The 16,880-nt window shown below is 48.2% G+C and overlaps 1 protein-coding gene across 4 annotated transcripts in view; it reads right to left on the bottom strand.

The window, feature by feature from the left end:
• Positions 1 to 16,880, bottom strand: part of LOC139260078 (fibronectin-like) — a 107,024-nt gene that overhangs the window by 70,467 nt on the left and 19,677 nt on the right. For all 4 annotated transcript variants that reach the window (XM_070876210.1, XM_070876212.1, XM_070876213.1 and 1 more), the window contains exons 12-15: positions 13,226 to 13,369; positions 6,980 to 7,098; positions 2,266 to 2,434; positions 1,013 to 1,204 (exon numbers count right to left, since the gene is read on the bottom strand). In XM_070876210.1, the coding sequence (XP_070732311.1) occupies positions 1,013 to 1,204; positions 2,266 to 2,434; positions 6,980 to 7,098; positions 13,226 to 13,369 (624 nt within the window). The remainder of the gene's footprint in view (positions 1 to 1,012; positions 1,205 to 2,265; positions 2,435 to 6,979; positions 7,099 to 13,225; positions 13,370 to 16,880) is intronic.

The following is a 16,880-nucleotide window of genomic DNA, read 5'->3' as shown; positions in this document are numbered from 1 at the left end:
ATTTTCATCGCTCCACCATTGAGGGGGCGGTCCTTCACCAGCAGTGAGACCAGGACACCAGGAGAACTTTCTCACCTGCTGAGTACCACGTACCACCAAAACAGGCCTTGTCGCTGTAGAATGGATTCCTACCAGTTTTCAGCTGTAGCTCAATGAGTACCACTCCAGTCTCGGAGTCAAGAAGGTCGTGGGTTCATAATCCCACTCCAGAGACTTGAGTGCAAAATCGAGGCTCATACTTCCAGGGCGGTACTGAGGGAGTGTTGTACTGTCGGAAACGGCATCTTTTGGATGAGAAGTTAAACCGAGGGCCCGTCTGCCCTCTCAGGTGGATGTAAACGATCCCACAGCAATATTTTGTGAAGAAGAACAGGGCAGTTCTCCCCGGTGTCCTGGTCAATATTTATTCCTCAACCAACATCATTAAAACAGATTACCTGGTCTTTATCTCATTGCTGTTTGTGGGAGCTTGCTGTGCACAAACTAACTGCTGCATTTCACTACATTGCAAAAGTGACACTTCAAAAGGACACCATTGACTGTAAAGTGCTTTGGGACGTCCTGAGGTTGTGAAAGGCGGTACATAAATGCAAGTCTTTCTTTTTTTTTCTATGATTTTTCTCCTGGTGTTTTTGCTCGCAGCAGTGTCCTGGAGATTAATATTCCATCCCTGGAGACTCCAGGGCAATCCTAGAGGGTTGGCCACCCAGCACAGCTGAGAGGGAACAGTTCTAAAATCCAGGTTCCCACAGTCCACAGGGCTACAAGCACACGGAGAAATAAGTCCTTTCAGGGCCACCGGCGACGAGGAGATGGGCTGAAAATGGATCCTGGGCTGAGAAGGCCACTGGGAGGTGTGACGGGAGATCAAGAGAACTTACTGAGGAAATTCCAGCTCCTTGACCTATATAGGATTGAGGCAAGAACCTGAGGAGGTACAGTTATGGCCTTCACTTGGTCCCCAAGTCACATGGTTCAAAACAAAGTGGGTACAGCTACTGAAAGGTCTTACCGAGGTACTGAGGCTGGGCATCGTCCTCGCTCAGCTCATACTTGATTCTGAATCCAGACACTGTGTCAGAGGCGGACACCCAGGACACCACAAAACTGCTGGAGGTGATCTCCGTGATAGACTCGGTCATTGAGGACTCGATAAATCTGTCTTCGATGGCATTCTGTGCCGTTTCACCCGCGTACGGGGACACTGTCAGGGCAGAGGAGAGAGAGAGAAGCACACAGTCAGAGTTACAGAATTAAGAATTCACCTTGAGGTGGAAGGCAGATTGATCAGAACAATACTGGGACTAAACGGCTTAAATTATAAGGACAGATTGCGAAGACTAGGCTTATATTCCCTTGCATATAGAAGATTAAGGGGTGATCTAATGAGTTGTTTAAGATAATGAAAGGAGTTGATAGGGTAGATAAACTATTTCCTCTGGTGGGAAAGTCCAGAACAAGGGGACATAACCATAAAATTAGAGTTAAGCCGTTCAGGGGTGATGTCAGGAAGCATTTCTTCACACAGAGGGCATTGGAAATCTGGAAGTCTTGCCCCTAAAAAGCTGAGGAGGCTGGTGGTCAATTGAAAATTTTAAGAGTACGATTAAGGGTATTCAGTGTTACGGAACCAAGGAGGGTAGATGGAGTTATGATACAGATCAGCCATGATCTCATGGAATGGCGGAACAGGTTCGAGAGGCCGAATGGTCTCCTCTTGTTCCTATTAAAGGCACTCCCAACGCCGGCCAGATTTATCCGGCATGCGGCTAAAGCCCAACGTGGCTTTGGTGCTCGGTCTGTGGTCAGAATTGGCCTCAGCTCCCGTGTCGCCATGCCGGTCTGCCACCACTACCTCACTGCTGCCACGCGGGATAGCAGGATTGCTTTGCCTCTCCTGGTTCAATAGCCCGACGATGCGGACTGTCGCGGCTCACCGTTTGAACGAGTCAGAGGTCACGAGGGGGAGGGGAGGGGCAACTGCGGAGCAGTATCCTATTAAGGACCTGGGGGGGGTCCCACAGAGGAGTTATAACTGGGGTGGGGTGGGATGGATTTGGAGAGAGGAGAGAGATAAAAATAAATCTCTTCGTGTATTTGTTGTTGTTAAATTGCAGCACGGTTTACAAGCAGCTCCAGGTCCATTTCTCTCGAGCAGATGCACTACCTTTCATTAGTCACGCCTGATTATGTTTGACAAAGGGGGAGGCCGAGAAGGGTTGGGGAGGAGGAGGGGAATGCGGACCCACGGAGTGCATTACTTACGAGACACATATGAGGTTGTGAATTCGAATCGGGTGATGTCTCTCTGGCCATAGTGCAGGATGCTGACGAGTTGGCCTTCGTACGTGAGGCCCGATTTCAGGCCATCAATGGTGTAGGAGTGCATGTTACCCGGGACGGTCACCTCCCTCCATCGGATCCTCGAGTTTTTCTGCATGCAAGCACAAACAAAGCTAACTTAAAACCTGGTACGATAGCGAACAAAAAACCCAAGGTTGTGTGTGCACGTGTGTTTGTGTGTGGGTGAATGTGAGTGTGTGTTTGTAGACTGTATGTGTGTGTTTGTGGAATGTATGTGAGTGAATGTGAGTGTGTGTGGGTGAATATGAGTGTGTGTGGGTGAATGTGAGTGTGTGTGGGTGAATGTGAGTGTGTGTGGGTGAATATGAGTGTGTGTGGGTGAATATGAGTGTGTGTGGGTGAATGTGAGTGTGTGTGGGTGAATGAGTGTGTGTGGGTGAATGAGTGTGTGTGGGTGAATGTGAGTGTGTGTGGGTGAATGAGTGTGTGTGGGTGAATGTGAGTGTGTGTGGGTGAATGTGAGTGTGTGTGGGTGAATATGAGTGTGTGTGGGTGAATGAGTGTGTGTGGGTGAATGTGAGTGTGTGTGGGTGAATGTGAGTGTGTGTGGGTGAATGTGAGTGTGTGTGGGTGAATATGAGTGTGTGTGGGTGAATGAGTGTGTGTGGGTGAATGTGAGTGTGTGTGGGTGAATGAGTGTGTGTGGGTGAATGTGAGTGTGTGTGGGTGAATGAGTGTGTGTGGGTGAATGTGGGTGTGTGTGGGTGAATGAGTGTGTGTGGGTGAATGTGAGTGTGTGTGGGTGAATGTGGGTGTGTGTGGGTGAATGTGAGTGTGTGTGGGTGAATGTGAGTGTGTGGGTGAATGAGTGTGTGTGGGTGAATGAGTGTGTGTGGGTGAATGTGAGTGTGTGTGGGTGAATGTGGGTGCGTGTGGGTGAATGAGTGTGTGTGGGTGAATGAGTGTGTGTGGGTGTGTGTGGGTGAATGTGAGTGTGTGTGGGTGAATGTGGGTGTGTGTGGGTGAATGTGGGTGTGTGGGTGAATGAGTGTGTGTGGGTGAATGTGAGTGTGTGTGGGTGAATGTGAGTGTGTGGGTGAATGAGTGTGTGTGGGTGAATGTGAATGTGTGTGGGTGAATGTGAATGTGTGTGGGTGAATGTGTGTGTGTGGGTGAATGAGTGTGTGTGGGTGAATGAGTGTGTGTGGGTGAATGAGAGTGTGTGTGGGTGAATGTGAGTGTGTGTGGGTGAATGAATGTGTGTGGGTGAATGAATGTGTGTGGGTGAATGAGTGTGTGTGGGTGAATGTGAGTGTGTGTGGGTGAATATGCGCAGTCTGTGCGGCCCCCGGCCTGTGAGCACCATCGGAGCAGGCCGGGGAGCGGAAGGAGCAGCATGGCGGCATATCACTCCAGGGAGCAGTACGCGCTGGAGCAGAGCAATGGCAGTAAAAAGGGACATCACCAAGGTCCAGGTAGGTGATTGGTGCATGGGCAGATACAGCAGAAGCGGCGAGGTAGGGGCAAAGGAGTGGCGAGAGATTGCAGAGGGGCGTGATCGGGGCCCAGGAGAGGCGAGGGTCCAGGGGCAGCACGGGCCAGCCCACACTGCGATATATGTGCGCACTAGGTCCATGCAGCAGAGCAGGTCTCCAGTCATCTTGGGTAACGCTTGCTACTGGACCAAGACCTAGCTCTGTCAAGCCCGTGTGGTGGCTGGTGTGCAACGGACACCACACTTTAAAAAAATTCCAAGCACAGGCATCTTCCACCCTTCAAGATTTAGTTCGGACCTGGAATTTTAGGTCCTTCATTGAAACACCTGTGAACTTTTTGACGTGGAAGCAAGTCATCCTCGATTCGAGGGATTGCCTATGATGATGATGTGTGGGTGAATGTGCGTGTTTGTGGAATGTATGTGGGTGAATGTGTTTGTGCACGTGCAATTGTGCTTGTGGGTGAATGGGTTTGTTTGTGCTGTCTGTGTATTTAAGCGTGTGGGTACATACATTGATTGAGAACGCCATTGGATATGACTGCTCTTGGATCGCCAGTCTGCCGACACTTAGCCCAGGCTCACATGTACAAGGATGGCTGTGTGAGTGAACGTTCTCAGATGGCTCAGTTTTTAAAATGGTCGGCAAGTTACTTCAAGCCCCAGTTTTGATTAACAGTTGGTAAAATGCCAAATCATAAATTGTTTCAGTCTAATGAACTATTCCAGCACTGCTGAGGGGCTTTTTATAAAAGTTATTAAGTACCAGCAGGAAGCATGCAATGAGGATGCAATTACCGACGTATTTTTTACATATAATGGATGCTTTTCCAGTCTCTTAAGTTTTATTTTAAATACAATGCGCCACTCGGTTTCACATACAATTTTTTTTAAGCAACAGTTCTCTACTCCTCTCCTGAGGCCAATTTGGTACCTTATCCAAGTTGCTATAGTTCATGTGAGTCTCAGCAGGCTATTCAACTGCAGGGGCATCATAGGCCAGCTTGTCATTCTTTTCTAGTGCACGTGCTCCCTTGCAGCAGGAGTCAGCGGATATCATTGAGGAACAGGAAGCCTGGACGATTTTCTTTACCCCCTTCTCTACTCACTGGCCTCGATGCAGGGTGGAGGGCAGAGACTCGTATCGCCCAGAGATAGTGGAGGCCAGAATCATCCACAGCACCCTGGCACAAATGGCGTGAAGTTAACAGCGGGCAATCGCGAGAACCTAGCGAGGAAATTCCAGCCAAGCGATCGTGCATCTGTGAGCCATCTTGGAGGGGGAGGGGTGGGGAGGGGGAGGGGCAAGAGGGATGGCTCTGACTTGTTTTTCAATGTAATACATGCATCATAGGCAAAAAAAAACTTTTGTTGAATTGAAATCTTTTGGCCACGTACCACAGGCCTGTCTCAAGCCTCATTCCCCGATGTAAAGGAGATGTGTGTCAACACTGCAATTTGTTGATGTTAAAATAAGACTCACTTGGCTGGCTCCTGTGCTCCTGTTTGTACGCCAAGAGCAAGCGGGAAATGACTCCCACTTTACCAAGTAGTGCATGAGCAATGGAACATTGCCTGGACTCTTTCGCAAAGCCTGGCAGACCGTTTGCACGGCGACAGCAGAGATCATAGGGCAGGCAGGCTACAAGCCGGCCTGTGTGTAAAACATTTTTTTGGGTTGGGGAAGGATGTAACTGGGTGAACAGAACGTTACAAATGATAAGTTTCCTGTCTGTATAATGGGACGGTGAGTTCTGACATGTTCTTATGTCTGAGGAGAGTTTGGATAAACTCTGCCAGGGTGAAGCAGACAAATGGGACTTTCATTCCCTCTGGCAACACACTGGCTCAATGCACCCATTAATTATCTTCGGCTACATTTTGCATGTACCAGCTCTGGTAGGTTGATGTTTATGATACTGGGAGCTCAAAAAGGTTGGTAGTTTAAAGCCCACCGTGGTAAAATAAATTAAATAAATCGGGCAATTTGTGGGCTGGCACTACAGAAACTGACTATGAGAGGCCGTGGAGTGCTATAAAAACATTTTAAAATGCACTTGTTCACAAATGTGAGCTCTGTCTCACCCTCTGTGGTTGACCAGCGAAAAGAAAGAACATGCATTTCATGACCTCAGGACCCCAAAGCACTTCATAACCAATGAAGTACTTTTGAAGGGCGGCCACTGTTGTAATGTAGGAGATAAGGCAGCCAATTTGTATACAGCAAGCACCCACACACAGCAATGTGCTAATCACCAGATAATCTGTTTTCAGTGATGTTGGTTGGGGAATAAATATTGGCCAGGACATCGGGGAGAACTTCCCTTGCTCTTCTTCGAAATCGTGCCATGGGATAATTTACGTTGACCTGAGCGGGCGCCTCTAACAGTGCAGCACTCTCCCGGTACAGCACTGGAGTGTCAGCTGAAACTATGTGCCCAAGTGTCTGGAGTGGGACTTGAACCCATAACCTTCTGACACAGAGGTGAAAGTGCTACCCACTGAGCCACAGATAATAAATAAATCCTGCTTTGCCAGCAGTGCCCACATCCCAAGAACAAGACAATGGAGGCGTGTTAAAATGGTACACGGTGGCGGTAGTTTGCGTCTTCCCTCACAATGCCTGCCTGATGCTGCTAGTGAGGCACTCAAAGCAGGCAGATGGGGCCATTTTCTCACCCTAGGACTTCCTCACCAGTTGAAAAGGCGCAGTAAAGGAAATAAAGTGGCCGGCACAGCAGTCTGTCGGGATACTTTGCGCCGGGAGCGGAGCTTCGCAATCTCCCGGCTTTGAACCTTTTGCACATACAAAAGAATTGTGTTTCCTTTCACAGAGGCTTTGGCGGCCGTCGAGCCCAGGCCAGCCTCGGCGAAACACAGAGGGCACCAACGGGGGTGGAAGGAAGGACCTCCAGGCCAAAGGCTCTTACCCCCCGCTCCGTGGTCTCCCGCTGGAGTTAGTCAGACCCCGGCAGGGTTTCCAAGCCTCAGTATTCCACTCGGTTTACACTCATCGCAAGCCGGAGCGAATCCCCTCTCCCACCTCCCCCACCCAATCCCGTGACACCTCCCTGCCTTTCTCTTGTGCGGTTTCGGCTTACTTGGCACAAGGCAGCGGGAGATATTGTGGCCCGCCGAACACCGTTAGTCATTGGCCAATTGGTGGATTTGTTTACTTACAGGCCTCCATCGCAGGATGTACTGCTTGATGTGAGAGGATGCTGGTGTGTTCCATTGAATGGGATGGGAGTCAGTCTGGTTCCCTGTCTCTGTGATCAGCACCTGCACAGGCCCAGATCCTGCAAGACAAACAGTACAACAGCCCAATGAACCTGCATATATATTTTTACATAGAGAGTGTACAGCACAGAAACAGGCCATTCGGCTCAATTGGTCTATTGAGCCTCCTCCCACCCTACTTTATCTCACCCTATCAGCATATCCTTCTATTCCTTTCTCCCTCATGGACTTATCTAGCTTCCCCTTAAATGCATCCATGCTATTCATCTCAACTACTCCTTGTGGTAGGTAGCAAGTTCCACTCGCTGGGTAAATAAGTTTCTCCTGATTTATTAGTGACTATCTTATATTTATGACCCCTAGATTTCAACTCATACAAGTGGAAACATCATCTCTATCTCTACCCTATCAAACACTTTCGTAATCTTAAAGACCCCTATCAGGTCACCCCTCAGTGGTCTTTTTTCTAGAGAAATGAGACCCAGCCTGTTCAGTCTTTCCTGATAGTGATTACCTCTCAGTTCTGGTATACTCTTGTAAATCTCTTTGGATCTTCTCTAGTGCCTCTATGTCCCTTTTAAAATATGGGGACCAGAACTGTGCACAGTACCCCAAGTATGGTCCACCCAAGGTTCTATACAAGTTTAACATAACTCTTCTGCTTCTCACTTCTAAGCCTCTAGAACTAAACCCAGGGCTTTGTTTGTTTTTTTATGGCCTCATAACTTTTAGTGATTTTTAACTAATTTCCACACTACATACACCTCTGACCCATTGGCAACGGCTGAGGGCATCACTGGGCATGACCTCACAGACACCATTCAATGCCTGGGCTGTACTCCACTACCTGTTCACCATGGGTTAGATTATGGGAACAGGTTGCACAGAATAGGCTTGTATTCCCTTGAGTATAGAAGATTAAGGGGTGATCGAATTGAGGTGATTAAGATTTGATAGGGTAGATCGAGAGAAACTATTTCCGCTAATGGGGAAATCCAGAACAAGGAAGATAGCCTTAAATTAGAGCTAGGATGTTCAGAGGTGATGTCAGGAAGCATTTCTTCACAGAATGGGTAGTGGAAATCTGGAATTCTCTCTCCCAAAAAGCTGTTGAGGCCAGGGGTCAATTGAAAATTTCAAAACTGAGATTGGTAGATTTTGTTGGTAAAGGGTATCAAGGGATATGGAACCAAGGTGGGCCGATGGAGTTAAAATACAGATCAGCCATGATCTAATTAAATGGCGGAACAGGCTGGAGTGGCTAAATGGCCTCCTATGGGGGTCAGCTACAATCCTATGGGGGATGCTATAATCAACATTGGTATTTCTGGGCAGGGGTACCATTAGAAATCATAACTAATCTCACCTAGTTATTAGACATTAGAAGCCATTAGTTTCCCTTACTTGCTAATTTGTTGATTATATAATGACATTTTACGAGTCCTGCCTAGTTACTAACCTGGTGACATTATAAATCAGTACTAGTCTCAATTAGCAATTCATCTGATGATGACGTATGATCATTACTGGTGTCGTCTAGTTACTAATCTGGTTGACTATGTATTAAAATCATTACTAATCTTGTGTAATTACTAACCTGGTTACAATAGATATCATTAGTAGCCTCACATAGTTACTAACCTGATGACTACATATTGAAGTCTTTACTAGTCGTTCCTGTTTACTAACCTGGTGACTACATTTTGAAAACATTACTAGTCTCGCCGGATCACTAACCTTGTTACATTAGAAGCCATTACTAGTCTCACTTAGTGACGAACCTGGTGATTATATATTGAAAGTATCATTACATGCAAGCCCTTGCATTTTATAATCTCCATAGAATTAGCACTCGGCCTAGTGACAACACACGGGGAAGGCCTGGTTTGTTTACACATTTGGCAATCTGGTTCAACGTACTGTCAATGAACTGGGCAGGAAGCAGCATTAACCTCGATGAAAGTTGAAGGGAAATGTGCCTCAGAATGCCTGTGCTGCAGCACGCACTGTCCACTTAGGTCAACAGAAGATTGTGCAGTGCTGATAGCTCGTAAATCATGTGTAACAGAAACCAGAGTGAAAACAGGCCTGGGGGTCGGGCGGACAGACAGAGAACACAGAGCGGTTCCAAAAATACAATCCAATCTGAAATCCGACAGACTCTTCAGCATTACTGATTCAAATTGCTCAGAGCGTGTTGCGCACTTTGACTTCTCCTTTAGTATTTAGAAAGCCCTCAAATGTAAGAGCAATTTACCTGTGCTACTTAACAATGTCTGAATTAACCACGAGGCCTTTACCCGACCCAACGGATGGCCAAGCTCGACTATTCAATCAGAGCAGAACTGGGAGCACTCTTAGGTTTATAGCAGGGGCCCTTGACACCTCTCCGAGAGATTTCTGATCAAACAGATACACCAGAAAAGAAGTTGAGGGCAGTGTTAGTGGCCCCACCACTAACAGCAGAGGCAGTCAACGGCATCTGCCCACACTGACTTCAGTGGTGATTTAAATTGCAGCCCGGGTCTCGGGAAACACTTGGGAATATTTGGTTCGGAATATTGCTGCCGTTCCCTCCTGCCGCCGCGAGTTCAACGTGCGGATAACCTGGCGGTGATGCTTCAACCGGCGCACACGCTTCACTGCGAAATGGGTGCGGTGACATTCGTCCTAGATACATGATATCGCCATGTCCTGGGGTTGTAACAATGCGCCTTCCTGGGGTCGTGACCCCACTGCGTCGTAGATAAATAATATCGGCAGGTCCTGGGGTCACGACCTTGCCATGTCCTGGCTACGTATCATCGCGGACGATACAAAAGAGGCTTCGATTCATATTAGCGCGCGCACACTTGCGGGGCTCAGGACGGCCATTCTGGACCCTTTAGTTGCAAGGTAAAAAGTTCATAAGACTCATGAGAAAGGGGAAAAAAGACTGCTCTGCTCTGCCAGATTGTATAAATCAGCTAGTTTATGAAGGATAATTACTTCACAACGATTAAATGCTATTCCCTCTAGGCAGTGTAGCCAGTCACAGTAATCAGCACAAATAACAAACTGCCTTACTTCTTTGCTGGATTTGGATTATAGGTCCATAGAAGCATCATCGAGGAAAAATGTGCAGGGCTATGGGGAAAGAGCAGGGGAGTGGAACTGATTGGATAGCTTTTTAAAAGAGCCGGCCTCCTTCTGTGGTGCAAGATTCTATGATTTCCCCCTCTCTCACCACCACCATCCCCACCCCGATAACTTACGTCGCCAGATTCATTAATTTAGGAACAGGAGGAGGCCATGCAGCCCTTCGAGCCTGCTCTGCCATTCAACTTGATCGTGGCTGATCTTTACCTCCTTGGTTCCGTATTCCCAAAACCCTCACCTAACAAAACCTATCAATCTCAGTCTGAAGTTTAAAGTGACCCCCAGCATTCACAGCTTTTTGGGAGAGTTCCAGATTTCCACCACCCTTTGTGTGAAGAAGTGCTTCCTGACATCACCCCTGAACGGCCTAGCTCTAATTTTAAGGTGATGTTGCATTGTGCTGGACTCCCCCCACCAAAGGAAATAGTTTCTCTCTATCTGCCCTATCGAATCCCTTAATCATTTTAAATACCTAGATTAGATCACCCCATAATCTTCTATACCCAAGGGAATAGAAGCCTAGTCTATGCAAACTATCCTCATAATTTACAACAACAACTTGCATTATCTTTAACATATTGGGCCCAAGTTTCCACAGGATAAAAAACGGGCACCCCTCCGAGCTGGGCGCCCGTTTTTCGCGCCTAAAACGGTGCGAGAAAAAAAACGCGCTATTCTCGAGCGCTCTGCAGCTCCTTGTCTGTTTGGCGCGGCGCCCAGGGGGGCGGAGCCTACACTCGCGCCGATTTTGTAAGTGGGAAGGGGCGGGTACTATTTAAATTAGTTTTTTTCCTGCCGGCAACGCTGCGCGTGCGCGTTGGAGCGTTCGCGCATGCTCAGTGTGAAAAAAAACATTGGCACTCGGCAACTTTTATAGTTCTTTGTAGCTGTTTAATTTTTGAACATTTTTTAATAAAACCACATTGCCATCAGCACATCAGCACTGAGTCTTCCCTTCTCATTGTCTCCTTCCCCTCCCTCCCCTCCGCGGCAACAAGCCGCTGTCTCCTTCCTCTCCCTCCCCTCCCCGGCAACAAGCCGCTGTCTCCTTCCCCTCCCTCCCCTCCCCGGCAACAAGCCGCTGTCTCCTTCCCCTCCCTCCCCTGCGCGGCAACAAGCCGCTGTCTCCTTCCCCTCCCTCCCCTGCACGGTAACAAGCCGCTGTCTCCTTCCCCTCCCTCCCCTGCACGGCAACAAGCCGCTGTCTCCTTCCTCTCCCTCCCCTCCCCGGCAACAAGCCGCTGTCTCCTTCCCCTCCCTCCCCTGCGCGGCAACAAGCCGCTGTCTCCTTCCCCTCCCTCCCCTGCACGGCAACAAGCCGCTGTCTCCTTCCTCTCCCTCCCCTCCCCGGCAACAAGCCGCTGTCTCCTTCCCCTCCCTCCCCTGCACGGCAACAAGCCGCTGTCTCCTTCCCCTCCCTCCCCTCCCTCCACGGCAACAAGCCGCTGTCTCCTTCCTCTCCCTCCCCTCCCCGGCAACAAGCCGCTGTCTCCTTCCCCTCCCTCCCCTCCCCGGCAACAAGCCGCTGTCTCCTTCCTCTCCCTCCCCTCCCCGGCAACAAGCCGCTGTCTCCTTCCTCTCCCTCCCCTCCCCGGCAACAAGCCGCTGTCTCCTTCCTCTCCCTCCCCTCCCCGGCAACAAGCCGCTGTCTCCTTCCCCTCCCTCCCCTGCGCGGTAACAAGCTGCTGTCTCCTTCCCCTCCCTCCCCTGCGCGGCAACAAACGGCGGTTTCCTTCGAACGATGGCTGAAGCACTTTCACACAGGTAGGAAGATGGTTTATTTAATCTTTTCTTTGCTTATAAATGTTTATTCAGGTTGGATTTATTTGTATAATATTTGTAGAAGTATAAATAAGGATTTATTGTAGAATTCAATGAGTTCCCTTCCCCCCCCCCACCCCCCACCTCGTTCTGGACGCCTAATTTGTAACCTGCGCCTGATTTTTTAATGTGTAGAACAGGTTTTTTCAGTTCTACAAAAATCTTCACTTGCTACATTCTACTTTAGTTTGGAGTACGTTTTCACTGTGGAAACTTTGAAATCAGGCGTCAGTGGCCGGACACGCCCCCTTTTGAAGAAAAAATTCTGTTCTAAAGTAGAACTATTCTACCCACTAGAACTGCAGAAAAAAAATGTGGAGAATTGCGATTTCTAAGATAGTCCGTTCTCCACCAGTTGCTCCTAAAAATCAGGCGCAAATCATGTGGAAACTTGGGCCCAATATAACCATTCCAAGATGCTTCACAGGAGCCTAATAAGAGCAAATTTGAGCCACATATGGACAGGTGACCAAAAGCTTGTTCAAAAAGGTAGATTCTAAGGAAGGACTTAAAGGAGGAGGGAGAGCTGGAGAGCGAAGAGGTTTAGAGAGGGATTTCCAGAGTTTAGGGGCTTGACAGTCCAGAAATCCACCCGGTTACACACGGTGAAAGCCAAGCAGGTCAGGCAAATCAACATGTCCGCCTACTTACACTGCAGCATTTCAGTTAAAAAGTCCTGAGTCTCGACAGTTTGTCTAACAAGCCAGGTGTGCGTTCTTGCCCAAGTTGTGCCTGAAAGTATCAGCGGTGGCTCAGTTTGTAGCAGACTTGCCTCAACAGTCAGAAGGTGGTGGGATCAAGTCCCATTCCAGAGATTAGAGCACAAAAGCTAGCCAATTTGTGCACAACCAGATCCCACAAATAGCAATTTTATAATGACCAGGTAATCTGTTTCTAATTAAGTTGGTTGAGGGATAAATATTGTCCAATACACCAGGGGGAATTCCCCTGCTCTTCTTCGAAATAGTGCCATAGGATCTTTTATGTCTACCTGAGAAGGCAGATGGGGCCTCAGTTTAATATCTCATCTGAAAGACACCACCTCTGACAGTGCAGCACTCCCTTAGCACTGCACGAGAGTGTCAGCCTAGATTGTATGCTCAAGGCTCTGGAGTCGGGCTTGAATCCCACGATCTTCTAACTCAGAGGCGAGAGTGTTACCCACTGAGCCACGGCTGAAACTTCGAAAAGGATTTGCTCGGGGGCATGGCAGCGATGGGGCCCTACCTGTGAAGGGTTGCTGGGGCTCACAGGTCCATTCCCCAACTCCCCGGCCGTAACAGTGACACCGGTACCCGATCCCGTTGAGACGCTTTTCAAATGATTCGCCTATCTGGTAAAACTGCCGCGTGTCGGTGTCCTGGCACTGATCTAGAGAGAGAGAATGAAACGATCTTACAGAGTTGCATAGTCTACAGTACAGAAACAGGCCATTCGGCCCAACAGGTCTATGCCGATGTTTATACTCCACACGAGCCTCCTCCCACCCCTCTTCATCTCACCCCATCAGCATATCCTTCTATTCCTTTCTCCCTCATGTGTTTATCCAGTTTCCCTTTAAATGCATCTGTGCTATTCATCTCCACTAGCCCCTGTGGTAGTGAGCTTCACAGTTTAACCACTCACTGAATAAAGATGTTTCTCCTGAATTCCCTATTGGATTGGTTAGTCACTATCTTATATTTACGGCTCCCTAGTTTTCAACTCCCCCACAAGTGGAAACACCTTCTCTTAAGTCTACCTTACACCACTTCATCATTTTAAAGACCTCTATTAGGTCACCACTTAGCCTTCGCTTTTCTAGAGAAAAAAGCCCCAGCCTGTTCAGTTCTTCCTGATAGTTGGAACCTCTCTGTTCTGGTGTCATCCTTGTGAACCTTTCTCAGTCAGTACTGGTTCCAAAAAAGTTTCAAAGCAGACCATTTCACAATAGGGAACACCTTCCTGTCCCAGATATGATCACAGATTGGAACCTAGATTGAAACCACTGGAGCATTCGGCCTACTTATGCACCATTTAATGACAGGAAAGTGAGCGCAGGAAGACAGATTAAGCCTCGATCAGGACTGTCTCACCGCAGAGGAGAAAGGAAAAGAGAAAAAAAAAACTTGCTGAGTTGCGCTTTTAGCAGGGATTATGCTGAAATCATGCACACATGTTTCCCCATGTTGTAAAACACTGATTGCATTTAATATCCTGTTGTTATGACACACTTGGGAGTGGGTCTGCGCTTTGCCACAGATTTTGTAAGCTCACTCCCAGCTGTGTTAAGCATAACGCTGTCTACAGACTGCCCCTTTGATGATGCCCTGCCAAAAGGGACACTCGAGGGAGACGGGAATTGGGTGAAGGGGGAGATTTCCAGCATTTTGCTTTTGGAAAATTTTGGGGAAAAAGTGGGAAATCATGTCCATGCTGATTGGAATCCCAGACACTTGGGGCTAGACTTTCCTACCATTTTTGGCAGGTTCCCGGTGATTTTCTCGGCAGTACAGCTGTTTTTCTGCCCAGCGAAAGTTTCCCCCTTAGTTTTTTAGTGGTTATCGCCCAAATCTGAAAACGGCCGCAAGGACCAAACCGCCAATGTGCAACACCGAGAAAATCACCAGGGCGTAAGTTTGGCCTCAACGGAAGCCCGTCCAGATCGCCGAGGGAACCGCTTTGTAAAAGCTGTTTAAACAGGGTGGTAGGAGAGTAGTCTGCAACGAAAGCTAAGTTAAAGGTTCGTTATTTTTTTAATGTTAAAATGGCGATTAGGTGTAAAAGTGTCTTGGGAATGCTTTTTACGTTTTTATTTTTTTTATTGACTTTTTAAAAAAAGTTTTCCCCCCTCCCGAGGCCCAACCGCAGCCTCGGATTACATTTTTTTAAAAATGCCTCTTTTACTTAGTTTCCTTTTAGCCACCGGGAAAACCACCGAGAATAAAGGTGCAATGCCCAGTTTCTCGCCGGACGAGTAGTTTTAACATAAAAGTGGAAATTCTCGCCAGCGTTACTTACCAAACATTAGCGGTTTTTCTGAGCGGGCAATCGGGCGTTGAGGGGCTCATAGGAAAGTCTAGCCCATGGTGCTGCAGGTGAGGAGGTGCAAGGGGAATCCATTCAGAGCAGGAATCAAACTTCAAAAGGACTTGGAGTAGCCTACCTCTGACTTGACCTTTATTTTCTTTGAAATGGGGATTTGATTTATGAGTGGGGGAAGGGGTCAACCCTGCCAGACAGCTGCTAAGAGTGCCAAGCTTTTATAAGGGTCGGAGGGTCGGTAACCAGGAGACAGATTTAATGTAATTGGCAAGAGAACCGGTGAGTGAGATGAGGAGAAATGTTTTTACACTGCAAGTTGTGATGATCTGGAATGCACTGTCTAAAAAGGTGGTGCTCTAGCCCTGAACTCCCATCTTTCTCCAGTTTCTCTGCTATCTCCCCTCATGCCTCTCCGAGGTCATCTTGTCCAGGAGACCCACCTCCTGCTCACTCGACCCTATTCTCTCCAAACTGCTGACCACCCAACTTCATTTCCTGGCTCCCATGTAAGCTGACATTGTTAACGGTTCTCTCTCCTTACGTGGAGAATCTTAGTTATGAGGACGGATTGGATAGGCTGGGTTTGTTCTCATTGGAACAGAAGAGGTTGCGAGGAGACCTCAGCAAGGTGTACATAATACTGAGGGGCCTGAACATAGTGGATAGTAAGGGTCTATTTCCATTGGTGGAGGGGTCTATAACGAGGGGGCATAGTTTTACGGTGGTTGGTGAAAGGTTTAGAGGGGATTTACGCAAAGGGTTGTGGGGATCTGGAACTCGTTGCCTAGAAGAGTGGTGGATGCAGAAACCTTCACCACTTTTAAGAGACAGTTGGATGGGCACTTAAAAGTGCCGCAACCTGCAGGGTTACGGACCTAGAGCTGGTAATTGGGATTAGACTGGATGACCTTTTGTTGGGACAGCGCAGATATAATGGTAAGTACTGCAGGGCATAGAATACTGCCGGGGTGATCTCCTGGACTAGTTTTGATTGACTGGATGGGTCAAAGAGGAATTTTTCCAGATTTTTTCTCCCTAAATTGGCCTGGGTTTTTATCTGGTTTTTGCCTCTTCCAGGAGATCACATGGCTCCAGTTGGGGTGAAGTGTAGAATGTTTTAGTATAAGGGGTGTCACAGTTGTGGTGAGCAGATTGGTTGGGCTGGGTGCTCTTTGCCTTCCGTCATTGTTCATAGGTTTATATGTAACCTTTAGGGCTGCTGACCAAGGGCCGTATGGCTCGTCGTCTGCCGCAGACACGATGGGTCGGATTGGTCTCCTTCTGCGCTGTAAATTTCTATGTTTCTATGTACTGCCCCCTCCTCTTCAAATCTGCCGTCACCACCCCTCTCCTCAAAAAAACAACTCTCGACTCCTCTGTCCTTGCAAACTACTGCCCCATCTCCAACCTCCCTTTCCACTCCAAAGTCCTTGAACGTGTTGTCGCCTCCCAAATCTGTGCCCATCTTTGCCGCAACTCCATGTTTGAATCCCTCCAATCAGGTTTTCACCCTGCCACAGTACTGAAACAGCTCTCATCAACGTCACAAATGACATCCTTTGTGACCTTGACCGTGGTAAACTAGCCCTCCTCCTCTTTCTCAACCCGTCTGCAGCCTTTGATACAGTTGACCATTCCAGCCTCCTCCAACGCCTCTCCACCAACATCCAACTGGGTGGGACTGCAGTCGCCTGGTTCCATTCTAATGTATCTAATCTCTTCCCACTCCCGCATCATTACCTCTGGTGTCCCCCAAGGATCTATCCTTGACCCCCTCGTATTTCTCATCTACATGTTCTCCTCGGCGACATCATCTGAAAACACGTTGGGTTCCACATGTACATCGCCCCATAGCCAT

This window comes from Pristiophorus japonicus, chromosome 3, assembly GCF_044704955.1.
Source record: "Pristiophorus japonicus isolate sPriJap1 chromosome 3, sPriJap1.hap1, whole genome shotgun sequence".
In the NCBI taxonomy this organism is placed as follows: domain Eukaryota; kingdom Metazoa; phylum Chordata; class Chondrichthyes; family Pristiophoridae; genus Pristiophorus; species Pristiophorus japonicus.
This window is presented reverse-complemented; position numbering and strand designations above follow the sequence as displayed.